The sequence below is a fragment of the Aplidium turbinatum genome, chromosome 16 (assembly GCF_918807975.1).
Source record: "Aplidium turbinatum chromosome 16, kaAplTurb1.1, whole genome shotgun sequence".
Lineage (NCBI taxonomy): Eukaryota > Metazoa > Chordata > Ascidiacea > Aplousobranchia > Polyclinidae > Aplidium > Aplidium turbinatum.
In genome coordinates this window covers 6356652-6383534 of record NC_137487.1, presented here as the reverse complement: position 1 = coordinate 6383534, position 26883 = coordinate 6356652, and the positions used below count along the sequence as shown (strand labels likewise).

The following is a 26883-nucleotide window of genomic DNA, read 5'->3' as shown; positions in this document are numbered from 1 at the left end:
CCCATCAGTCTTATTTAACAAAATCGCCTGAGAAAGCTTCTGTGGGCTACTGAGTGGAAAGTGAATGATCAACCAGATCATTTCTACACACAACACATGAGTTTTTAAAGAACACAAATATTTATGAAGGAAAACATTATGAAAAGTTGTAAACAACAACAGTTCATCAGAGGTCTATACAACTGCATCAAAGTCATCTGTGCAATTGCTTGATGATCTGTTAACCAACATTTCTACAAATAAATTATCCTATTTTAGATAGGTTAGTTCATATCGTGTAGGACTGTAGGTGTTGACATAACTCCAAAATATTATATAAAATTATGTCTTGTGCAAATGGTGCTCCAAACGACATCATTGAAGATGTAAAAGACTACTATGGTAAGTTTATTTTGTTAAGTATTTTGTCAATTTTTTTTATCATTGCTTTCCTTCCCAATTGCTATTTATGTTATTATGTGGCAATCAGGGCTGCGATTTTTTCTTTCTTGTCGAACAACCAAAAATTCTACGCTTGTTTGTCGAATAGTAATATGATGTCACAAGAGTCAGAATATAAGCGTTTGGCCGCGAGTTACCGCACAAGTTTGTTGGTATCAGAGTCACTTGTAAACTTTAAGTTTTCAATCGCACGCTGGTTGAGTGATTCCATCTACGACGGCAAAAACATTGCCGTCGCCAAATCAGCACACCTTGGATTGCTGCGACAATTGCCGTATGCTGTTTAATCAAACGAAATTTTATGCGCTTCTTCATCGCGTGTCACACGGCGGTAGCCCAGAGCATCACGCAAGCTATTTTATGCGCTGACAATGCTCTTGTGAACTGTAAAAAGTTTGCAACCTTATGAATACCGGCTTATTGTTACGCAAAAGTTATTCTTTCATCGAATGCTTATTGTTTACCGGTGTCGTTGCGAATATAAATCATGGTGAAAGAAGATACAGTTAAAAAGTGGAATTTACCTGCTATAGATTATCAAACAGAAGGAAAAGTGGTGCTCTTCCACAAGACGCCCTGTTGGTCAACCAGACAAAATGATGACGTCATAATACGTCACACACATTGGAATGGACTATTATGAAGGAGGAAATGCGGGGTGGAAATGCAATAAAACACACCAGAAGGAAATTGTCTCCCATTTATTCATTTGTTGTTCAATTTCAACAGACTTGCTATCGTTGAAAAGCACAAGCATAGATCTAACCAAATAAATTAATACCAAGTCCCAAAATACTACTAGCTCCATCTAGTGGCCACCTAAACTTGACCAAATTCATGTTACTGTTTATTGGAGGGCTAACTTTCATTTTTGTATCTTATTTAATATGCGCGTAATCGTTGTTCGAAGACAGCCCCCCAACAAAGCTTTTGCCCAATGCATTTCAATGGCGAATCGATCGTCTTCCAGTTCACGCCCTGCATGTTCACGATAATTAATTGTCTCCCATTTATTCATTTCTTGCTCAATTTCAACAGATTTGCTATCGTTGAAAAGCACAAGCATAGATCTAACCAACTAAAATAATACCAAGTCCCAAAATACTACTAGCTCCATCTAGTGGCCACCTAAACTTGAGCAAATTCAAACCATTATCAAAACTTCATTTTAAATGATAAGAACATCAAACGACAGCCAAATAAAAGAACATGTTACTGTTTATTGAAGTGCTAACTTTCATTGTTATATCTTATTCAATATGCGCGCAATCGTTGTTCGAAGACAGCCCCCCAACGAAGCTTTTGCCCAATGCATTTCAATGGCGAATCGATCGTCTTCCAGTTCACGCCCTGCATATTCACGATAATTAATTGTCTCCCATTTATTCATTTCTTGCTCAATTTCAACAGATTTGCTATCGTTGAAAAGCACAAGCATAGATCTAACCAACTAAATTAATATCAAGTCCCAAAATACTACTAGCTCCATCTAGTGGCCACCTAAACTTGATCACAAGCAAATCATCACCAAAACTTCATTTTAAATGATAAACAATCTAAATCAAATCCAATTAAAAGAACATGTTACTGTTTATTGAAGTGCTAACTTTCATTTTTGTATCTTATTCCATATGCGCGCAATCGTTGTTCGAAGACAGCCCCCCAACGAAGCTTTTGCCCAATGCATTTCAATGGCGAATTGATCGTCTTCCAGTTCACGCCCTGCATGTTCACGATAATTAATTGTCTCCCATTTATTCATTTCTTGCTCAATTTCAACAGATTTGCTATCGTTGAAAAGCACAAGCATAGATCTAACCAACTAAATTAATACCAAGTCCCAAAATACTACTAGCTCCATCTGGAGGCCACCTAAACTTGACCAAATTCAAACCATTATCAAAACTTTATTTTAAATGATAAGAACATTAAACGACAGCCAAATAAAAGAACATGTTACTGTTTATTGAAGTGCTAACTTTCATTGTTATATCTTATTTAATATGCGCGCAATCGTTGTTCGAAGACAGCCCCCCAACGAAGCTTTTGCCCAATGCATTTCAATGGCGAATCGATCGTCTTCCAGTTCACACCCTGCATGTTCACGATAATTAATTGTCTCCCATTTATTCATTTCTTGCTCAATTTCAACAGATTTGCTATCGTTGAAAAGCACAAGCATAGATCTAACCAACTAAATTAATACCAAGTCCCAAAATATTACTAGCTCCATCTGGTGGCCACCTAAACTTGACCAAATTCAAACCATCACCAAAACTTCATTTTAAATGATAAACAATCTAAATCAAATCCAATTAAAAGAACATGTTACTGTTTATTGGAGGGCTAACTTTCATTTTTGTATCTTATTTAATATGCGCGTAATCGTTGTTCGAAGACAGCCCCCCAACGAAGCTTTTGCCCAATGCATTTCAATGGCGAATCGATCGTCTTCCAGTTCACGCCCTGCATGTTCACGATAATTAATTGTCTCCCATTTATTCATTTCTTGCTCAATTTCAACAGATTTTTGCTATCGTTGAAAAGCACAAGCATAGATCTAACCAACTAAATTAATATCAAGTCCCAAAATACTACTAGCTCCATCTGGTGGCTACCTAAACTTGACCAAATTCAAACCATCACCAAAACTTCATTTTAAATGATAAACAATCTAAATCAAATTCAATAACATGTTACTGTTTATTGGAGGGCTAACTTTCATTTTTGTATCTTATTTAATATGCGCGTAATCGTTGTTCGAAGACAGCCCCCCAACGAAGCTTTTGCCCAATGCATTTCAATGGCGAATCGATCGTCTTCCAGTTCACGCCCTGCATGTTCACGATAATTAATTGTCTCCCATTTATTCATTTCTTGCTCAATTTCAACAGATTTGCTATCGTTGAAAAGCACAAGCATAGATCTAACCAACTAAATTAATACCAAGTCCCAAAATACTACTAGCTCCATCTGGTGGCCACCTAAACTTGAGCAAATTCAAACCATTATCAAAACTTCATTTTAAATGATAAGAACATCAAACGACAGCCAAATAAAAGAACATGTTACTGTTTATTGAAGTGCTAACTTTCATTGTTATATCTTATTCAATATGCGCGCAATCGTTGTTCGAAGACAGCCCCCCAACGAAGCTTTTGCCCAATGCATTTCAATGGCGAATCGATCGTCTTCCAGTTCACGCCCTGCATGTTCACGATAATTAATTGTCTCCCATTTATTCATTTCTTGCTCAATTTCAACAGATTTGCTATCGTTGAAAAGCACAAGCATAGATCTAACCAACTAAATTAATACCAAGTCCCAAAATACTACTAGCTCCATCTGGTGGCCACCTAAACTTGACCAAATTCAAACCATCACCAAAACTTTATTTTAAATGATAAACAATCTAAATTAAATCCAATTAAAAGAACATGTTACTGTTTATTGGAGGGCTAACTTTCATTTTTGTATCTTATTTTATATGCGCGTAATCGTTGTTCGAAGACAGCCCCCCAACGAAGCTTTTGCCCAATGCATTTCAATGGCGAATCGATCGTCTTCCAGTTCACGCCCTGCATGTTCACGATAATTAATTGTCTTCCATTTATTCATTTCTTGCTCAATTTCAACAGATTTGCTATCGTTGAAAAGCACAAGCATAGATCTAACCAACTAAATTAATACCAAGTCCCAAAATACTACTAGCTCCATCTGGTGGCCACCTAAACTTGAGCAAATTCAAACCATTATCAAAACTTCATTTTAAATGATAAGAACATCAAACGACAGCCAAATAAAAGAACATGTTACTGTTTATTGAAGTGCCAACTTTCATTGTTATATCTTATTCAATATGCGCGCAATCGTTGTTCGAAGACAGCCCCCCAACGAAGCTTTTGCCCAATGCATTTCAATGGCGAATCGATCGTCTTCCAGTTCACGCCCTGCATGTTCACGATAATTAATTGTCTCCCATTTATTCATTTCATGCTCAATTTCAACAGATTTGCTATCGTTGAAAAGCACAAGCATAGATCTAACCAACTAAATTAATATCAAGTCCCAAAATACTACTAGCTCCATCTAGTGGCCACCTAAACTTGATCACATGCAAACCATCACCAAAACTTCATTTTAAATGATAAACAATCTAAATCAAATCCAATTAAAAGAACATGTTACTGTTTATTGAAGTGCTAACTTTCATTTTTGTATCTTATTCCATATGCGCGCAATCGTTGTTCGAAGACAGCCCCCCAACGAAGCTTTTGCCCAATGCATTTCAATGGCGAATTGATCGTCTTCCAGTTCACGCCCTGCATGTTCACGATAATTAATTGTCTCCCATTTATTCATTTCTTGCTCAATTTCAACAGATTTGCTATCGTTGAAAAGCACAAGCATAGATCTAACCAACTAAATTAATACCAAGTCCCAAAATACTACTAGCTCCATCTGGAGGCCACCTAAACTTGACCAAATTCAAACCATTATCAAAACTTTATTTTAAATGATAAGAACATTAAACGACAGCCAAATAAAAGAACATGTTACTGTTTATTGAAGTGCTAACTTTCATTGTTATATCTTATTTAATATGCGCGCAATCGTTGTTCGAAGACAGCCCCCCAACGAAGCTTTTGCTCAATGCATTTCAATGGCGAATCGATCGTCTTCCAGTTCACGCCCTGCATGTTCACGATAATTAATTGTCTCCCATTTATTCATTTCTTGCTCAATTTCAACAGATTTGCTATCGTTGAAAAGCACAAGCATAGATCTAACCAACTAAATTAATATCAAGTCCCAAAATACTACTAGCTCCATCTGGTGGCTACCTAAACTTGACCAAATTCAAACCATCACCAAAACTTCATTTTAAATGATAAACAATCTAAATCAAATTCAATAACATGTTACTGTTTATTGGAGGGCTAACTTTCATTTTTGTATCTTATTTAATATGCGCGTAATCGTTGTTCGAAGACAGCCCCCCAACGAAGCTTTTGCCCAATGCATTTCAATGGCGAATCGATCGTCTTCCAGTTCACGCCCTGCATGTTCACGATAATTAATTGTCTCCCATTTATTCATTTCTTGCTCAATTTCAACAGATTTGCTATCGTTGAAAAGCACAAGCATAGATCTAACCAACTAAATTAATACCAAGTCCCAAAATACTACTAGCTCCATCTGGTGGCCACCTAAACTTGAGCAAATTCAAACCATTACCAAATCTTCATTTTAAATGATAAACAATCTAAATTAAATTCACTTAAAAGAACATGTTACTGTTTATTGGAGGGCTAACTTTCATTTTTGTATCTTATTTAATATGCGCGTAATCGTTGTTCGAAGACAGCCCCCCAACGAAGCGTTTGCCCAATGCATTTCAATGGCGAATCGATCGTCTTCCAGTTCACGCCCTGCATGTTCACGATAATTAATTGTCTCCCATTTATTCATTTCTTGCTCAATTTCAACAGATTTGCTATCGTTGAAAAGCACAAGCATAGATCTAACCAACTAAATTAATATCAAGTCCCAAAATACTACTAGCTCCATCTGGTGGCCACCTAAACTTGAGCAAATTCAAACCATTATCAAAACTTCATTTTAAATGATAAGAACATTAAACGACAGCCAAATAAAAGAACATGTTACTGTTTATTGAAGTGCTAACTTTCATTGTTATATCTTATTCAATATGCGCGCAATCGTTGTTCGAAGACAGCCCCCCAACGAAGCTTTTGCCCAATGCATTTCAATGGCGAATCGATCGTCTTCCAGTTCACGCCCTGCATGTTCACGATAATTAATTGTCTCCCATTTATTCATTTCTTGCTCAATTTCAACAGATTTGCTATCGTTGAAAAGCACAAGCATAGATCTAACCAACTAAATTAATATCAAGTCCCAAAATACTACTAGCTCCATCTAGTGGCCACCTAAACTTGATCACATGCAAACCATCACCAAAACTTCATTTTAAATGATAAACAATCTAAATTAAATCCAATTAAAAGAACATGTTACTGTTTATTGAAGTGCTAACTTTCATTGTTATATCTTATTCAATATGCGCGCAATCGTTGTTCGAAGACAGCCCCCCAACGAAGCTTTTGCCCAATGCATTTCAATAGCGAATTGATCGTCTTCCAGTTCACGCCCTGCGTGAGCACGATAATTAATTGTCTCCCATTTATTCATTTCTTGCTTAATTTCAACAGATTTGCTATCGTTGAAAAGCACAAGCATAGATCTAACCAACTAAATTAATACCAAGTCCCAAAATACTACTAGCTCCATCTGGAGGCCACCTAAACTTGACCAAATTCAAACCATTAATAAAACTTCATTTTAAATGATAAGAACATTAAACGACAGCCAATTAAAAGAACATGTTACTGTTTATTGAAGTGCCAACTTTCATTGTTATACCTTATTGAATATACGAGCAATCGTTGTTCGAAGACAGCCTCCCAACGAAGCTTTTGCACAATGCATTTCAATGACGAATCGATCGTCTTTCTGGATTCACATTGCGTGATTACGATAATTAATTGTCTCCCATTTATATTGATAAAATGCTAAAGTCATAGAAAGGATTAGGATCAGGCACACAAATAGCCTAATTGGTGGTGTAATGGCTTGTCCGAATCAAGTGATGTAACAAACACTGATCAATAGGAAAGCGATGTGTGCTCTAGAGCGGTGTAGATCTTTGATCCTTTCGGAGGTGGTGGAAGAATTCTTGTCACTCGGCCCTCAGTCGACATCAACTGGAAAAGCTCGGTTGAGGAAGCAAGTGATGTCAGCTCCAAGTGCAGGAGCCAGAAAATTGTTCCTATTTGGATGGAGAAACCTCTGCAAATAATAAAAAGCAACAACAACCAGCGAGACAGTGGGTGCGGATACTTAGCTTATGTTTTGTTCAAAGCTTAGCCAAGAAAGTTTTTCAGAACACATAAGCTAAGCCTAATGAACCTAGGCTTAAATATGGATCAAAGGTAAGTAACGAAACCGTAATGAAATGACTTGGGCTTGCATTCTCGTGTTCTTTCATTACCACACTAAGTCTTTTTCCCAAAGGCATCCGTGCGTGTAAACAAAATGATTCATAGGTCCAATCCTTAAACGTTGACACACAAAAATCATGTTACAAACGTACCGTAAGTTAAAACAATTATTTTGTTTCATCTGACATTGCACTTTTGTTAGCCTAGTTTGTTTGTTATAGAATAAATATCACAAAGTATGTGGGCAGCAACTCTTTTTTATCATTAGGTAGTCCTGAAAAGGGCTGTTTTTTTGGCAAATGGACGATGTGGTGGCTACAGTAAGGGATAGGACTCCCTTATGACGCGGAGAACTTCCGGAAAATGTCGTCCCCGTGGAAACTGATGTCGCCACATAAATTCATCAAGATACCCAGGTATCATGTGTCTTGTGGTGCCACACCCCTGTGGCCGAACCATAATGATGGTGATGGTTGACCGTTTGGTGGCGATATCCAAGATCTAAAAAAATACGAAAGCAACTTTAAATAAGTTTCAGCGTAAAATGCTTGCTGCAACGGTTTCCAAATAGAAATAACAAAAACATGTTAAATTGGTAAATTTATTTTTATTGGATGCATAATTCTTTTGACATGAGCCATCGTGCTTTTTGAAAAGGAGCTGTGCAGTTAAGTGGCGAGGTCAGTTGATTGTTTTTTCTGCTCCCAAAGTAACTTTAAATGGTTAACTTTTGTTAACAATTTCTACACTATGAATAAGTTGTATCAAGTGGGACCTGGCATGACAGTTTAAGCCATATGGTTGGGTCTGATGCTATCACAACAGAAAAGTACACATTGTACTGTGATATGTCTTCAGACAAGCTAAACACAAACTGGTGTTTGAATGACCAATGGGACTGTGCAAGCAATCACTTTTGGGACATAATCCTACGTTATTTTAAGGCTGAAAGGAATTTTTTTCACTTAAAAAGTATTTTTCACTAGGAATGTAGATAAGAGCTACTGCTTTATTTTGTACAATCTTAAAAAGCCTTATTACACTACACTTTGCTATAGATCATGGCAAAAGTATATACCTTTTTAGATTTCAATTCATTGAACCTTTAAAGTGTCTTATTTTATCATGTCTGAAAAGAAAAGCGGGTCTATTTATTGATGAAAACCAAGAAACCACGTTCTGCTTCTTTTCTCTTGAGTCTCTTTCATTCCATCATACCCTTGACAATCAATTGATGTAGCCTATCTAGCAAAGTGTCCCCTGGGACATAGCCCCTTGTCTCATTGATCATGTGTGTAAGCAGCCTATGGGACAGTTGTCTGACACTTTTTAATGATGATAAAAAAAACAATAAAGAATATTAGCCTACAGTCATCACTGTTTTGATTTCATGTTATGAAACAATGACTAAACTTTGCAATAAAATTGCTTTAGTTCATGATTTGCTTTAAAATAACGTTTTATTAGAAATAATGTCATATTCGTCCCATGGGTGCCACATCTCCCCTACACATTTTTACTCTCAGTACACCTAGTATACACAAATGTTTAATCTACATGCATTTTATGTACTTCATCTAATCCATTTAATGTTTAACATAATCCACGTTAAGTGTTTACATGTTAGTGTATGTCATTTTAAAATAGAACTACAAGAAACACTCACTAGACAAATTAGAGTATGCATCCCATTCATCGGAATGAATCTCTGTTCCTGTGCGATGTGGCGTAGAATTTCTGCCTCCAGTGTAGCCCTGTCCCGCCGCGGTACCATTACGATGAAGCATTCTCTAATAGCACAATTTACTAGGGATATCTACAGGCATTGAGAAGCAAAAGAAAGTGCCCTAAGTAGGGTGGGTTAAATAAAAGTGTTAAATATTCCTTCAAATCCCAAGCCCAAGTGATATTGCTCACCTGCTCGAACGTAGTTGACTAGGCGTAGGCCTAGTTGTAGTGCGTAAACATGCACATATTATATAACTTACTTTGTTGTGGTGTCAATCCCGCCGAAGATCCACTGCTGTGGCACTGGGCGCCCTTGTGAATTTCCTCGTTTTCGTCTGGCCACCAAGGACTCACCGATAGCGACGATGTGGCCACTGGCCAGGTCCACCGATTTGATGCTGATTCCTCAACAAATCCTCCGAACAGATCTGTACGTTATCAACAAATGGCAAATATTCGTGTTCATCAATAGTGATGATGTGGCCTGAAGCCACATAATATGCTTTTCGTACAAGCACGAATATTTGTTGTTTCAAAACCGTTTGTGTTTGAATATTTTGCTTGGAGACTCAGGGCCTATGAGAAGAGGGTACTGAGGGTACGGCATACCCTTGAGGGCCCAGGCCTGTGATTGTTGGGAAGCCCGAAATTGTAATTTTATACTTTACGCGAAAAAATGATGGTTAAAACCACCCTAAACGACTAAATTCAAGCATAAAAGTTGTTATCCTCTAGTCCTGGGGGCCCGTAATGTAGCAAAAGGGCCCGGAAAAGTAATTGAGTGCATTGCACGCAAATTAGGGGCCCAAAGTGGTGATTTAATGCTTTACGTGCAAAAATGTTTCGTTTTAAAGCACCCAAAATCAAATCGTAAAAGTTGGTTTTTCTCCTGTTCGGGGGGGGGGGGGGGAGGACATAGGGAAGCAAAAGCAGGGTTGAGAAAAACCCGGGCTTTTTTAAAAAGCTCGGGTGATTTTGGGCTTTTTTGTGTTTTTTAAAAATTATTTGAAAAAGGTAGTTTCACGCTTATTTCACTTCAAAATGGATTTCGGAGTTGGAGCAAGAGCCGGAGTCAATACTTTCGGAGCAGGAACGGAACCGAGTCAAAAAAAAGTAACTTCGTTCACCTCTGCTAGGCATGTGGTGAATACAAAAGTTAATGAAGAAAGCTTATTGGTCAGACGATTAATTTGATGATGTTTTGACAAGATGTTATGTTTGAGCCTTGGTAGAGAGCTTGACTTGTTGTACCAGATACATATAACACTCAGTAACGTTAGTGGATTTAACATTTTTTATCAAACACACAAAAAAACAAGAAACACTACTAAATCCAACGTTTTCGACACCAAATCATAGTGTCCTCATCAGGACTAATTATAGGCTACATCTAAGAGAAATAAATGAATGAATTTGAAAATTTTGCATTAAAGCTGTAAGCTACAAGCGACACCTCTCAACAGCACCGGCATCAACAACTGACACACGAATCCAATGCAGGATAGCCTACGCAAATTGGCGAGGGACAGATCACATGATAAGCTATACACAACACAAAACACTAAATAATAGTTTTATTGCAGCCTGATGCTATTATTGCGCACAGATGACCAATTCTGCAGTAAAATGTTGTATGGTGTGCAATACGCCTAAGTAAAATCACGCGCTTTGCCAAAGACAAAGAGGGCCCGGAGTGAGAGGGGGGCCCGGAATGACTCTTCGTACAATTACTGAAAATTTTTCTCAGAGGCCCTGTGGAGACCTCAGTGCAACTATTAAGAAACACGAAAATTTAATTTTTCTACAACAATCGACAAATGATGGTTTGCATGTGGTCAAGTTTAGGTGGCCACCAGATGGAGCTAGTAGTATTTTGGGACTTGATATTAATTTAGTTGGTTAGATCTATGCTTGTGCTTTTCAACGATAGCAAATCTGTTGAAATTGAGCAAGAAATGAATAAATGGGAGACAATTAATTATCGTGAACATGCAGGGCGTGAACTGGAAGACGATCGATTCGCCATTGAAATGCATTGGGCAAAAGCTTCGTTGGGGGGCTGTCTTCGAACAACGATTGCGCGCATATGGAATAATATATAACAATGAAAGTTAGCACTTCAATAAACAGTAACATGTTCTTTTAATTGGATTTGATTTAGATTGTTTATCATTTAAAATGAAGTTTTGGTGATGGTTTGCTTGTGATCAAGTTTAGGTGGCCACTAGATGGTGCTAGTAGTATTTTGGGACTTGGTATTAATTTAGTTGGTTAGATCTATGCTTGTGCTTTTCAACGATAGCAAATCTGTTGAAATTGAGCAAGAAATGAATAAATGGGAGACAATTAATTATCGTGAACATGCAGGGCGTGAACTGGAAGACGATCGATTCGCCATTGAAATGCATTGGGCAAACGCTTCGTTGGGGGGCTGTCTTCGAACAACGATTGCGCGCATATTGAATAAGATATAACAATGAAAGTTAGCACTTCAATAAACAGTAACGTGTTCTTTTATTTGGCTGTCCTTTAATGTTCTTATCATTTAAAATGAAGTTTTGGAAATGGTTTGAATTTGCTCAAGTTTAGGTAGCCACCAGATAGAGCTAGTAGTATTTTGGGACTTGGTATTAATTTAGTTGGTTAGATCCTTGCTTGTGCTTTTCAACGATAGCAAATCTGTTGAAATTGAGCAAGAAATGAATAAATGGGAGACAATTAATTATCGTGAACATGCAGAGCGTGAACTGGAAGACGATCGATTCGCCATTGAAATGCATTGGGCAAAAGCTTCGTTGGGGGGCTGTCTTCGAACAACGATTGCGCGCATATTGAATAAGATATAACAATGAAAGTTAGCACTTCAATAAACAGTAACATGTTCTTTTATTTGGCTGTCGTTTAATGTTCTTATCATTTAAAATGAAGTTTTGATAATGGTTTGAATTTGCTCAAGTTTAAGTGGCCACCAGATGGAGCTAGTAGTATTTTGGGACTTGGTATTACTTTAGTTGGTTAGATCTATGCTTGTGCTTTTCAACGATAGCAAATCTGTTGAAATTGAGCAAGAAATGAATAAACGGGAGACAATTAATTATCGTGAACATGCAGGGCGTGAACTGGAAAACGATCGATTCGCCATTGAAATGCATTGGGCAAAAGCTTCGTTGGGGGGCTGTCTTCAAACAACGATTGCGCGCATATTGAATAAGATATAACAATGAAAGTTAGCACTTCAATAAACAGTAACATGTTCTTTTAATTGAATTTCATGTAGATTGTTTATCATTAAAAATGAAGCTTTGGTGATGGTTTGCTTGTGATCAAGTTTAGGTGGCCACTAGATGGAGTTAGTAGTATTTTGGGACCTGATATTAATTTAGTTGGTTAGATCTATGCTTGTGCTTTTCAACGATAGCAAATCTGTTGAAATTGAGCAAGAAATGAATAAATGGGAGACAATTAATTATCGTGAACATGCAGGGCGTGAACTGGAAGACGATCGATTCGCCATTGAAATGCAATGGTTTGCATGTGATCAAGTTTAGGTGGCCACTAGATGGAGCTAGTAGTATTTTGGGACTTGGTATTAATTTAGTTGGTTAGATCTATGCTTTTGCTTTTTAACGATAGCAAATCTGTTGAAATTGAGCAAGAAATGAATAAATGGGAGACAATTAATTATCGTGAACATGCAGGGCGTGAACTGGAAGACGATCGATTCGCCATTGAAATGCATTGGGCAAAAGCTTCGTTGGGGGGCTGTCTTCGAACAACGATTACGCGCATATTAAATAAGATACAAAAATGAAAGTTAGCCCTCCAATAAACAGTAACATGTTCTATTAATTGGATTTGATTTAGATTGTTTATCATTTAAAATGAAGTTTTAGTGATGGTTTGAATTTGGTCAAGTTTAGGTGGCCACCAGATGGAGTTAGTAGTGTTTTGGGACTTGGTATTAATTTAGTTGGTTAGATCTATGCTTGTGCTTTTCAACGATAGCAAATCTGTTGAAATTGAGCAAGAAATGAATAAATGGGAGACAATTAATTATCGTGAACATGCAGGGCGTGAACTGGAAGACGATCGATTCGCCATTGAAATGCATTGGGCAAAAGCTTCGTTGGGGGGCTGTCTTCGAACAACGATTACGCGCATATTAAATAAGATACAAAAATGAAAGTTAGCCCTCCAATAAACAGTACCATGTTCTATTAATTGGATTTGATTTAGATTGTTTATCATTTAAAATGAAGTTTTGGTGATGGTTTAAATTTGGTCAAGTTTAGGTGGCCACCAGATGGAGCTAGTAGTATTTTGGGACTTGATATTAATTTAGTTGGTTAGATCTATGCTTGTGCTTTTCAACGATAGCAAATCTGTTGAAATTGAGCATGAAATGAATAAATGGGAGACAATTAATTATCGTGAACATGCAGGGCGTGAACTGGAAGACGATCGATTCGCCATTGAAATGCAATGGTTTGCATGTGATCAAGTTTAGGTGGCCACTAGATGGAGCTAGTAGTATTTTGGGACTTGGTATTAATTTAGTTGGTTAGATCTATGCTTGTGCTTTTCAACGATAGCAAATCTGTTGAAATTGAACAACAAATGAATAAATGGGAGACAATTTCCTTCTGGTGTGTTTCATTGCATTTCCACCCCGCATTTCCTCCTTCATAATAGTCCATTCCAATGTGTGTGACGTTTTATGACGTCATCATTTTGTCTGGTTGACCAACAGGGCGTCTTGTGGAAGAGCACCGGAAAAGTTAGTGTGGTATTTTGCAAAATTTGTAAAGAATTTTATGACGGAAACAAATCGGAATTAGAAAAGCTACGGGGTCAAGTTAAAAAAGTAGTACAAAATTGGATAAACGGTTCTTCGGCAGAAAAGAAAAATGATGCTTCTGATCATATGGCATTGCGCGTTCATGAACGGGCAGTTTTGCGTCTTCTAGTATTCCAGTGACGATGTGACAGCTTCATCCTCCCATACAGCGTCTTATGATTCCGATTCTGACAGCTAGTTCTTTATCAAACAGACTCGTGTTTGCTCGCAGTATCTCAATTGTGCCGAAATTATGTTAGTGTAAACGTAAATCGAGGCAATCATCTCGCAGTGAGATATTAATTTGTTACCGGTACCTGGTTAAACAATTAACGTTATTTTATGATAATTCAAAGTCGCTAGATGTCGAATTAATGTAAAACAAACGTAAATTTCTTCTTGGGCATTGTTACGCAGGCAGCAAAATTCGTTATTTTTGCATTGACTTCACGCCTGTAGACGTTGAATCAATGTAACAATGATGATTTTTGCTGTCTGGGTACGCAATGTAACCCGCCAGAAAAATTAAATAGATTTGTGCTGACTCGAACGTTGAATCAACCCAAAATTAACTTACTTTTCCCCCTGAGTTATTTAACGCATCAGCGTGCGTATCGCTACTTTTGGTATTATTACATCACTACAAATCAAACAGTGTGGTCGTGACTCGTGATAGACTACTCTAGTATATTTTTCGCTTCTCGTTTTTTCGATTCAACGTCTGCAGACGTTGAATCAATGTAAAAACAACGGGTTTTGCCAGCTGGGTTGTGTGCTTTTGTGAATGCAAATGCAAAATCGCCCATTGCGTAATCACAGAAACCCTTTTAGTGGATGGAAGTCAAGTTGCAACCGTGTTTATCTGTCTGCTATTCTTTATTCACATTGCAAAACATTTCTGCAATCTTGGAACAACAAGTGCATAAGTCAGACATAAATACAAACTTGCAAACACGTTGACAATTAAAATAGCCTACTTCGGTTATTTTATCTATAAAAGAAACCCGTTGTGTCGAATAGCACAAAACGTGTGTGGCGAAATGTTTGATTAGTCCTCGACGTCTAGTCCTCTCTCAGTTTTTTTTCCTTTTTTTTCGTTTTTTTTTTTCGTAAGGCACGGCGTTTGTCGAATAGTGATGGCGCGTGTCGAGTGACCTCGTCACCGAAAAAGGCAAAAATCGCAGCCCTGGTGGCAATCATATACTTTTTTTATTTATTCGAGTTTAAACCATAGTTAGTTGGTGCATGGCTTTCCATCTCTTGTTTCCCGTTTCGCAAAAGTTTACCAATTTATACACTTATATTGAAGTTGAATACTGGTAAGTTGTTTTTTGTTGATCTGATTGACAAAGTTGCCCATTACTGTCCAAAACAAATATAATTCTGTAATTTTCTGTAAATCCTGCTTCTGATTTATGAGGAAAAAGGAAGCACATATATGCAGTAGCCTATTTCTACAGGCAGGCCTCGAAATATTCGGCGGACATAACCTTCGGAATGACTTCGAATGTCTGCTGAAGCCGACTCATTGGTCGGTCATAAATGACCGCCGCAAAATTCTTGACAAAAATAGAGCTAATGCAGCAAAAACATATTTTAAATTTGAATTGTTACAATTGTTTGTTTAACTCAGTGGTTCTTAACCTATGGGTAATTACCCACATGTGGGTAATTTCAGGATAGCAGGTGGGTAATCAGCTGAACCAAAATATTTAGAATTATAGATGTAACAAACAATGTCACAGCTGTAAGTGGTAAAGTTGTTTTATTACTTACACTTTTTTTGATGTTTTGAGTCCGTTCAAAACAACCAGTGATATTTTATTTTAATATGAAAATTTTCCCAGTGAAGAAGATGAAGATATCCAAGAAGGGTTTTTAGACATGATTTATGAGTCATCTGTCAAGGCTTCTTCTGAAGATAAAAGCTTGGGAAAATCCTGGGGAATGATGGGGAAAGTATATCTAAAAGTTGCGCAAAAAACCACTAACATTGTTGACTATGTTCCCTTCCACTTATCTCTGTGAATCAGCATTTTCAAGTGTTGTTGCTTTGAAATAAAAATCCGGAAACAAGCTTTTAGATCTGGAGTCAGATTTGCGTTGTGCAGTATCCAAAATCACACCCGATATTGCATCGATTGTACACAAAAAACAAGAGCAAATGTCTCACTGACACTATTGATGTCATTCTTTGCATTAAATGCTGTTTTTGTTGAATAACGCTCTTCTATATTTTTAATATGGCAAAATACCAAGATAGATAAAATTAGATTTTGGGTAATGAGACTTTGATCTGGACAGAAATGGGTAATAAGGGAAAAAAGGTTAAGAACCACTGGTTTAACTCGAACAAATACGGAGCTGAAACAATAATAGCGCAGGCAATTGCTTTAAAGATCACATTAGAGTGGCGTGGTTAACGAGCTGATGGCAAAAGTGGCCGTTTTGCATCATTTCAACGCCTTGCAATGTTGCCTTGAAATAAAGTTGTCTGAACTTTTCGGCAGGATATGTATTCTAATTTTAACAATGAGGATTATTGCGTTACATTGATCGTTTGTTAAAAAGAAACGTCACAGAGAAGCAAGTCTCAGCTGGGTTCTGCACTTGCTTAGGCGAATGTGGCAACCTTATTCACGCTGATACTGATAGAAATAGAACTGTCATTAACGATTTATTTGCAAGCAATCTGCACTGATTTATTTGCAAGCAATCTGCTCCAGTATACTTCAGGGTCGGTTAATTAAGCCATCAACCATTGCAGAGTTATTCTGTTGTAGAAAATCTTCTTCTACAAACACGACTACACAATACTGTAGTGTAACTTTGTGCAAAATCTAATGCAAAAAATATGTCCGGTTGAGATATTAAATGTCCGCTGAAAGGGCCAGTCCGGTAGGACATGCTTGACCGCCGGAAAAAAGTACAAATTTCGAGGCCTGTACAGTGTACAGGTATACAAACAAAGTGCTGGGGTAAATTTGCCACAAGATAATTTTGACGATTTGGCTTTGCAGCTCCAGCATTTACAGTAACATCGCCATAGCACATTAATTAATTGTTTCTGCTTGGTTTTGTTTTAAGCAAGATACGCAATAATACAAAATCTGAACTGGTTAAGTTATGCACTATGGATGGTACCTAATATTCGATATAAATAAGAGTTCCACCTGATGGTTGTTAGGCCACTTAGCATGAAACCTTAGGTAGTGCCAGTTTCAATTTTCTATAATTGTATTACAGGAGTTCTGCTAGTTGCACTGAGCACTTTGTTTGCAATTCATACAATTTATCCTTGGACTGTAATTTACATATATATTATAAACAATAAAAACTATTAACAGCCTACTACAAAAAGTGCTCAATATCAAGCAAAAAGCTAAGCAGACCAAACGATATCAAATATAGTTATTACTTTCTAAAACCTCTACAGCAGGGTTACTCAACTAATGTTAACAAAGGTCCAGGTTGACAAATTGAATGTTTTTTACCGGCCCAGTGAATAAATTATTTCATACGCAACAACGAAACTAAACTATCAATGCTGGTACCAAACCATTTTTTTCGGTAAAATGTAACTTGACTTGGATTTTTGACTAAGTGTTCAGGGGTCTGGGGAGCTTGGCTACTAAGATAATCACAGAACATTATGTTTCCTCCAAGTAGAAATCTGTTTAAAAAGGCCCTGAGACGTGGCAATGAGGTTATTCTTCCAGATGCCCAAGGTCCACCATCAACACCCAAAAGGTCCGGATTCTGATCGCGATACGCTAGTTGAGTAGCCCTGCTCTACTGCCTATAGTCCTTACTTTCTGATGATCCCCCTTTTAGAGTGAAACAGGCTGTAGAGGTTTTAGAAAATAAGAACTATATTTGATGTAACACATATATATGTATATATTCCAGAGGTAAGAAGCGGCAGTTGCAAATAAAGTGCACTATGCGGCAAGCTGAGCCAACAACATTTACAGCAAACACTAACACAGACAAGGTATGCACTAGGCTACCTTAGATTTCATATTCTAGTAAAATAATAATAATAATCAGGAAAAAGCAGAATTCCTACCAACTGATGGAAAACAATCAGTTAGGGAACGTTCAAATATTACGTAACGCCTTCGAGGGGGAGGGGGGGTTATGCAAAGCGTTACGTTAGCGTCACATCGGGGGGAGAGGGGGTTCAAGCAAAACGTTACGTAACGCTTTCGAGTACGAAATGGTAGTTTTATGTGCTGAACTTGTAGTGAAAAAGCGTTACATGGGGGAGGGGGGATTGAAAAAAGCGTTACGTTGGCGTTACATGGGGGAGGGGGGGCAAAAATTCGGAAAAAAAGCGTTATGTAATATTTGAACGTTCCCTTAATTGTCAAAAAAAAAGCAAAATTGTTTATGGCGAAAAATAGTGAATGATTGTTGCCTAACGCAGCAATAAATGGTATAAATTGCTATGTCATTATCAACACACACAAACACACCTCAGTAATCAAAACGACATGCACAATTTGACATTTTTATCGTTAATAGTCAAAAAATAGTCATCATTTATAAAATCATTGTTATTTGTTATATTGTGTTCACAATCACAGTGAATCATTTATTAGGCTAGCAAATACAAATGTCTTGTTTTAAATGAAAGTATACAAATTATTTTTTTTTTTTTAAATGACAATAATTTGTTACAGGTAAAAAATTGAAAACCAATGTGGATTTAAAAACATCTGCTTGTACTACACCGGCTCAGAAAATGCCGAAGTATGTGCGAGAGGTATTGGCATTAGTACATGATGAAGTTGTGGCTAAATACTACGGATGTGGCTTGGTGGTTCCGGACTGCTTGGAAGACATGAAAATATTGGATCTTGGCAGTGGAAGTGGAAGAGACTGCTATGCATTGAGTAAACTGGTTGGACAAAATGGATTTGTTACTGGAATTGACATGACAGATGAACAGGTATAGTATGTAGGGGAAAGTGAATGCTTTAAAAAGCACTCCATAGGGATGGGCAATTCAAAATACCGAATCCAGAAGGTTTCGAATCCTATACTATCCGAATCTATAATGGCAATAAAACCGGGAAATAAGATTCGGTTTTAAGGATATGCACAAGCCTTGCAACTTTGCAAGCTGTCAATTTCTTTGCACTGACACAGTGACACTGACACCGACCATCCGCACTTTCAAAAACATTTTGCACACGTTGTGCACGACGCACGGCGCATGCATCGCTACGTCACTCGCTCGCATGAGCAATCAAAGAAACAAAGCGCGCAATTTTCTTCACGCTTTGTACACATGTACATTACAATCGTGCAAGGCTTTTTTTCAATCCACGTGCGTATGCGACTGTGCGATAGTTTGAACTTTGAGTGGCGTAACAACATTGAGCACCTGCCCCTGCTGAAGGAATTGGCTCTGAAATACCTCGACGGGCTTAATGGCAACTAAGCTGCGCTCCCGTTTGACTTGCAGTCATTTGGAATGCCTTAATGTGTTGGACTGCAACAAACATCTACTTTGATTGTGTTGCTTTTGTGTCTAAAATTGCAAATAAACATTGCGTGAATTTTTTGACTTTTTGCGTTGCTGGAGCCTGAAAGTTAACAGGATTCGGTATTCTAGATTCGATTTAGTATTCCGGAATAATTCTGGAATAGTGAATTATTCTGAATTGACTCCCCCCAGCATTAATGATCTGCTTTTGTACTCAATGTTTTGCATAATTTAGTATAAGCCTTGCTACTCACATAACAAACAGTTTACCAGCCTCGTTTTAATCATAAATCGATTTCGCCATCAAAGCATCCTTAGTGTGATCATGTCAAAAGCATGATATTGTACAATATCTCTCCACTCCACGTTCATGCAAAGGCAGCGACTTCATACTTACTCAAGCAGCAAAATTTTCGTGTTGTACAACAAACAAACTGAGTACTAAAAACTTCATGGCTGAAATCAAGATAACGCATCCCCAATAAATATTTCAACAGAGTGGCAGAACTTATGGCAAAGCAACATCCTTCCTAGTAAATTAACTGAGAACCCAACGAAACCTCTTCCCTGTTTTGCAGTTACTAGAAAAATATGGTTCACAGCAAACTGCATTTTATAAGAATAAATCAAGCTAAAACAAAAGACAACCTTTATCGTTGGGGAATGGTGGCAGCACCAATCTGTCCAACAAGCAACACCTCAAACCATAGAGATATACCATCTTGTATTGGTATGTTCAAGGAAGACACACAGCTCACCAATGCAAGGATTGGCTAAATGAAAACTTTTGGGGCTTGTAATCAAATGGATAATTAGTGTCATACAAAACAACATGTAAGTTATTGTTGGTAGTAAATGGAAATAAAATGCAATATTTTTCAGCTTGAAGTTGCCGATCGTTACATTGATTATCACACCAAAGCATTTGGTTATGATCAAGCCAATGTCAAGTTTGTGAAAGGCTATATCGAAAAGCTTGAAGACGCTGGAATTAAAGACAATTCTATAGATATTATTGTGTGAGTCAAAATTTCTATTTTTTTTTTTTTATGTAAAAGTCACGTTGTTTTTGCTTTGATGTGGCTTGTTTTCAACTTTTTAAAATCCGTGATTGTTCATTTCTATATTTTCTTTCAGGTCTAATTGTGTAATTAATCTTTGCAAAGACAAGAAAGAAGTGCTCAGTGAAGCTTTTCGTGTGTTGAAAGATGGCGGAGAAGTGTATTTCAGTGATGTGTATGCAGATAGAGAGCTCTCTGAAGAAGTTAGGAACCACAAAGTTCTTTGGGGTACACAGACTGGTGTCCAAGTGACAAAGTTAGATTAACTTCAGTAACAAACGTAAAGTTGTGACTATATGTTATACAAAACTGTGAAAATTATATGAAGCTGATGTTAACACTATGGTAGAACTTATTCTCAAAAACTATGTGTATGAATTCTTGTGTTTTTATTTAATATCTTGATTAACCACTCGCTACTGTATTTGGGGAGCAAGTCTTTTAGGCGCAGACAGTTAGGCACTGGTCTAATAGGCGCGCACACTGTGGCGTCTGGATATTTAGGTGCGGAGCACTGTGGCGCCCGGTCATTTAGGTGCTATTCCTAGTAAAGTCTGTAGATTGTATTAGCTTGGCAGCTTGCCAGAAAATTATATCATGGCTTCAGTGAGTGAAGCTGCTAAAACCGGCAATGCTTTTCACACAAAATGTTACATTGAACAGAAAAATATATTGTTGTTTTATTGATTTATGATTGTTTTATTTGTTGTTAGTCCAGGTTTGCTTTGGTGAAAGCTTTATCAATAAATTATTGAAGCTTCCGAACATTATTGAGTTCATTTTTAGTTAACTCTTTCGCGACCACGGACGTATACACACGTGTTGGGATTTTTGCCATGATGACCAAGGAAGTATCCCTACGTCCAAGGTTAAAAGGTAGCCTATTTCAAGCAAAAAAATAATGTAAATGATGGCAGATCCATAGTCTTTGCCTGTCCTTTTTTGGCTAATTAAAAAAAAATATTTTGGCGGTGCAGATATCAGATGAGGACTTCTTAAAGATGGCGACACAGTGAATTTTTTTTTCTTTTACTCATTGGAATTGGCAGTCAAAACTGGCTAGGCAACCCCTTACTTTGGAATTTCTCGATCAAAAACACTGTAGGCTAAATTACGTAAACTTTTTGCTTAAAATTTTCCAAATTTTTCCATAATCATTCTGCTGTACCTCCTAAAGCATTGCGCGCAGAAACGAAGTAAATTTTTTCTCATGTGCAGAATTGTTTTGGCATTCGATTAAACTACATATATTTTCATATTATTGTATCATGCTTGGGTAGTAAAAATTATAATGAAGTACACTTTTCTGCCAATTTTTAATTTTTTAAAAAATTAGAAAAAATACCTTTTGGAAAGTTGCTAGTTGTACATAGAATGTTTTAAATTTTATTGCAAAGCTTTGCATCTTCGGATAGCTGAAGAGGTATGCTTTCATTTGATGTCAAGATTGTGCGTCCACGTCAATCACATGACATGTTTTTACCGCGTAAATACAACAGATTTGTGTGAAAAATGTCTGGTAATTTAGATTAAATATAAATTACTTCTGTTCGGGATGGATTGGCCATGTGACGAGAACGCGTAAGACGCTCTACTACTGTTCACATGAATACATTTCTACAGGGCATATAGGCTACACCTTGGCTACAAGTTGCAAGCATAATGGTGAGACTTCGTTCGTTATTCAACCTAGTCCGGGTTTTGACGGAAAACTAAGTTACTCTTCACTCAAGCCTACCGCCCGCTTGAGTACAGCCTACGGTACATTTTTTACTGATGTTTAGTTATTATTTGACCTAACTAAAAGTGAACTCAATCTCATACATTTTCGGAAACTTGAATAATTTATTGATAAAGCTTTCGCCGGCGCAAACCTGGACTAACAACAAATAAATGCTGAACACGCGCATTAAAAAAACAACATATTTTTCTGTTCAATATAACATTTTATGTGAAAATCATTGCCGGTTTAAGCAGCTTCACTCACGGAAGCCATAACATATTTTTCTGTTCAATATAACATTTTGTGTGAAAAGCATTTCCGGTTCAAGCAGCTTCACCCATATATTTTTCTGTGTAATATAACATTTTGTGTGAGAAAGCATTGCCAGTTTAGGCAGCTTCACTCACTGAAGCCATGACCAACAACGCACACGCATTAACAAAACAATATATTTTCCCGTTCAATATAATATTTTGTATGAAAAGCAATGCCCTACGCCCCTACCTGCCAAGCTGATACAATCTACAGACTTTAGTAGGAATAGCACCTAAATGAACGGGCGCCACAGTGCTCCGCACCTAAATATCCAGACGCCACAGTGTGCGCGCCTATTAGACCAGCGCCTAACTGTCAGCGCCTAAAAGACGTGGACCCTGTATTTGCATTTTCTAAGATGTTGTTACGTCATGACAAGGTCTGGTCGTTTATTGGCAAGTTGTTTTTGTTTCAAGGCGAATGCGTCAGTGGAGCTTTGTATTGGAAGCAGCTGTTCGACATTGCCGAAGAAGTGGGATTCGAAATCCCGCGAACTGTGACCTTAAGCTCTTTTGACATCAACAAGCCAGACCTCAAAGAAGTAGTTGGTATGAAAGTTTTGTATCTGTAATGCAAGGATTTGTATGAGGTTTTCTACTGCCTTAGCTACCAATTGTATGTAAGTCAAAGAGTGGCATCACACCGACAAACCAATGAAGTTCTCAAGTGATGTTTCAGCTGTTCTTAGTTCTCAGCTGTATGTAGTGGAGTTCGATTAGTGTTATTGAATTTTAATGTCATTTTGATTACTGTGTACTTCTAAATTCTGAAAACAGAAAATACAATGTTGAGATTCAATGTATTGTTGTATACTTTAGTTTTTTCATTGTAGGGCTGAAAAATGCAAGTGCTTATATAAACAAACATGTATGAGAGTATCTACTGTGCTTATTCTTATTCTGTGAGAAACTCTATGATTTTTAAAATTTTGATTTAGTTTAGCCGGAACAATGTTGATTTAAACTTTCTGATTAAGCATTAAACTTATGTTTAAACTTGTTTTAAGAGTTGTGCATAGGATATACAACGGAGATCATCATATTTACTCAGTCTTTCCGTCACCAGGCGTTTAGCGCAAAATTTCATGAGTCATGATGACTGGACAAAAACTGGTATGTTGCAGGCGACGCTAAATTTGCATCGGTGGTGTACCGATTGTTCAAGCTTCCAAACGATGCTGACAGAACAGCATGTGAAGTTATCTACAATGGCTCAATAACTGGTTGCGAAGAGCAAGTGAAGGTGAATAGGTATTATATACCGAGTTAATTTGAATTATCAACGATGGATAATAATGTATATGAGGCCACTAGTTTCAAAAGAAACATCAACAGGTTGTGTTGCCGAAGTGCGATTATTATCATGTTTAATACCAAAATGACGCAATTTGATCTTTTTTAACGTATTGTGAAAATTCCCTGGCAAAACTGCCTCATTAACATCTATGAAACCCTTCGCTTGTTTTGTAAACACACTGGAGATCTTTCATTACCAAAATCAATTAGGAAAGCTAGAGCTTCGGTAGAGAGTTTGTCTTGTTGAACCGTAGGCATACGAAGCCGAGCAACGTGATCAAGTTTAACATCTTCAAGTTTATTACATTTACATAAACATAAAACTACGCAACATATTAAGTATCGAACGTTTTCGACATCACAAGATGTCCTCTTCAGGAATAATATACATACAACTTAAGTTGTAGTTAAGTTAAGTTGTAGTCAACTTAGTTGTAGTTAAGTCAACTTAAGTTGTTGTAGTTAAGTTGTATGTATAATATTCCTGAAGAGGACATCTTGTGATGTCGAAAACGTTCGATACTTAATTTGTTGCGTAGTTTTATGTTTATGTAAATGTAATAAACTTGAAGATGTTAAACTTGATCACGTTGCTCGGCTTCGTATGCCTATGGTTCAATTAGGAAAGCGTTAATTAATTCCCTTGTTGCTAATTTGCATCATGTTTTAGTTTGATTGCCATCACACCTTCAAACAAGGACAACCTGTGACGTTGGATGGAAGCACTTCTGCCATCCTCAAGGCGTCCAGGTTTAAGGAAGACTTCATGTTCAAGAAAGCTCCGTGTTGTGCCAAGTATACAGAGGTTTGTCATCTTTATTTTTCTCGAAACATTTTGCTTCCTCTTTCCGCACATTAGATGCAATCACCTGAAATTGTTTTGATATTACAATTTGTGCTTCTGGTGCCAGGTTATACAATGGAATGCTATACTCATTGATTTTTATCTTTGCAACATTGCTAATCTATGTTTTTGACGTTGTTTTAGATTAAAGCTGAAGATCCATTTCAAAAACTGATCAACCGCGACGATGGTGTTGTAGATAATGCTGAGTCATGCTGTAGTGGAGCTAGCGGTTGTTGCTGAGTCATGCTATAGCGGTTTTGCGCAGTCATGCTCATTTTGCCAATGACCTAATATAGATAAAGATATGAATATGTGTAATATTTTCATCGGCTTATGATTTTTACAATTTAGTGCTACTAGTTGTTGCATATTAAACTGCCAATTTTATTTCTGTGAACCATGTACAATGGGGAGTGTTATTTTCTTTTCACCAATGGCGAAATATTTTGATACACTGTATTACAAAATAGCTTCCTTTTGCTTGGGCTGTAGGTCTTTCTTTTGTTCATTAATTAACCTTGCTGAGTGACTATCCCGCCTAGGCAGCGTTTGCTGTCGTAGTAATACAATCTTAGCAAGTGTAACATATTCTTTGACTGTGCCTTTCTGTTGCATACAATACTTTCGCTGAACATTATTAAATGGAAACAAATTGTTATCGTTTTTTATTTACTGTTAAAAGTTTTTTAGTTTTAAAAATGTGCTTGCATTCTGTCGTTGTCAAAGTTCCTCCTGTATACTATTGCTTTTCGCTTGGTATGAATAAGTACAAAAAGCATTCACAAACTTCGCATAAACATGTAATTGTTACTGCTGCATTGACAGAGTGCTTACCAATTGTTTTCAAATTTACTGTTAATTTTCCTTTTTGAAAAGTTCCAAGCATTTTTAAAGGGAGTATGATTTGCTTTTGCGTAATTATCCTCTTCTCTTACGCTGTTGCTTAAGTACGGACTACGGTATGTTGTTTCAACGGTAGCCGCGGCGGTATAATCAATAACCATCGCACTTTGCATCATAGAAGCTTGGTCTCGAAATCATCAGGGTTGGCCGCATGTTTGAATCGACTCCATCCATCCTCGTCAATTGCCCGCTTCATTTTTCTCAACTCACCTTTTGCTGTATCTTCTCACGTTTTCTGTGGTCATTTGTGATTTATCCCGTCGTTTTTCTATTCCACATGTGTAAAGCCCTTTTCTATCCAGAGGTATCAGCCCGTATTCACGCAAATACTCAAGTCCACTTTTTCAACACACCGCCAGTGTTTCAATGTGACAACTTCTCTGCGCTTCACACTTGTATATGCGCTTTCATCCTTGAAAAACCGCTGAGTCAGATCAAGCATCCCCGTCCACTGCATAGCCGAGTGGTGAAATCCCAAGTACGGCACTCGAACGGTCACCGCTACGACAAGTCGACAACGCTCTAGTCTAGAGCGTGTTTGTAGCTGCGTCTACGGCAGGACACTCAAAGAATTCAGGCATGCCTTTGAGTGCCCTGCCATGATTAGTCTAACTTTCTTCGCTGCCTAAATATTTTGTTGGAAAAATGACGTGGTTTTATCTGCACAAAACGCGTTGCGTAGTTCCTATTTGTGTTTTGTTTACTTCCATCGCAATAAAAATATATCAATTTTTGCATCGAAGTGTATTTCTTAAATGAGTTTCAGTACAATGATCAGTTATTGGAAGTGATTGTAGCTTCATTGTTAGTTTGTTTTTAATCTTCTCATAATAGCAAGCCTCTGATAGGTTTCGCATACTTGTGGAAGCTTTGAACTACTGACGCATGCCCGGTTACCGAGATTGACAGAGTGAAGTTTCCGATTGTCAAAGTGTTGCTTTCTGAAAATTATACCACCCACTAATGAACAGAAGACAGTCCTTGAAAATGCGTGGCTGAAGTGCACACCCCGAGAGTCGAACCAGCGCAGCTTGATCTTGTAGTTTCTTCGTGCAGAAAATCAGGCGCATAACCAACTGAGCTATTTGGGCGATACAGTAATGCATACAATCAACCAGTTAAAAATTTCACTCGTTGAAGTGCTGGGATACAACCGATAGATAGCCTATACTTGTCATTAGCCTGTGAAACGGACGCTTAATAGTGAGTCTTCA

General features: G+C 37.5%; 1 protein-coding gene across 1 annotated transcript; it reads left to right on the top strand.

Moving 5' to 3' along the window:
• Positions 1 to 256: 256 nt before the first annotated feature.
• On the top strand, positions 257 to 26404 carry LOC145785421 (arsenite methyltransferase-like). Its single transcript, XM_082597078.1, has 8 exons — positions 257 to 381; positions 18717 to 18985; positions 20408 to 20544; positions 20663 to 20814; positions 23041 to 23172; positions 23748 to 23866; positions 24590 to 24724; positions 24908 to 26404. Exons 1-8 carry the CDS (start codon positions 324 to 326, stop codon positions 25004 to 25006), a joined length of 1101 nt encoding a protein of 366 aa, XP_082453204.1. The 5' UTR covers positions 257 to 323; the 3' UTR covers positions 25007 to 26404.
• The last annotated feature ends 479 nt before the right edge of the window (positions 26405 to 26883 follow it).

What these genes read in the sequence shown, in the direction of transcription:
- LOC145785421 (XM_082597078.1), top strand. Translation starts at nt 324, where the DNA reads ATGTCTTGTGCAAATGGTGCTCCAAACGACATCATTGAAGATGTAAAA. An exon ending in AGATGTAAAAGACTACTATG is followed by an intron (nt 382 to 18,716) that starts GTAAGTTTATTT and finishes AATTTGTTACAG; the next exon opens with GTAAAAAATTGAAAACCAAT. An exon ending in GTTGTGCCAAGTATACAGAG is followed by an intron (nt 24,725 to 24,907) that starts GTTTGTCATCTT and finishes ACGTTGTTTTAG; the next exon opens with ATTAAAGCTGAAGATCCATT.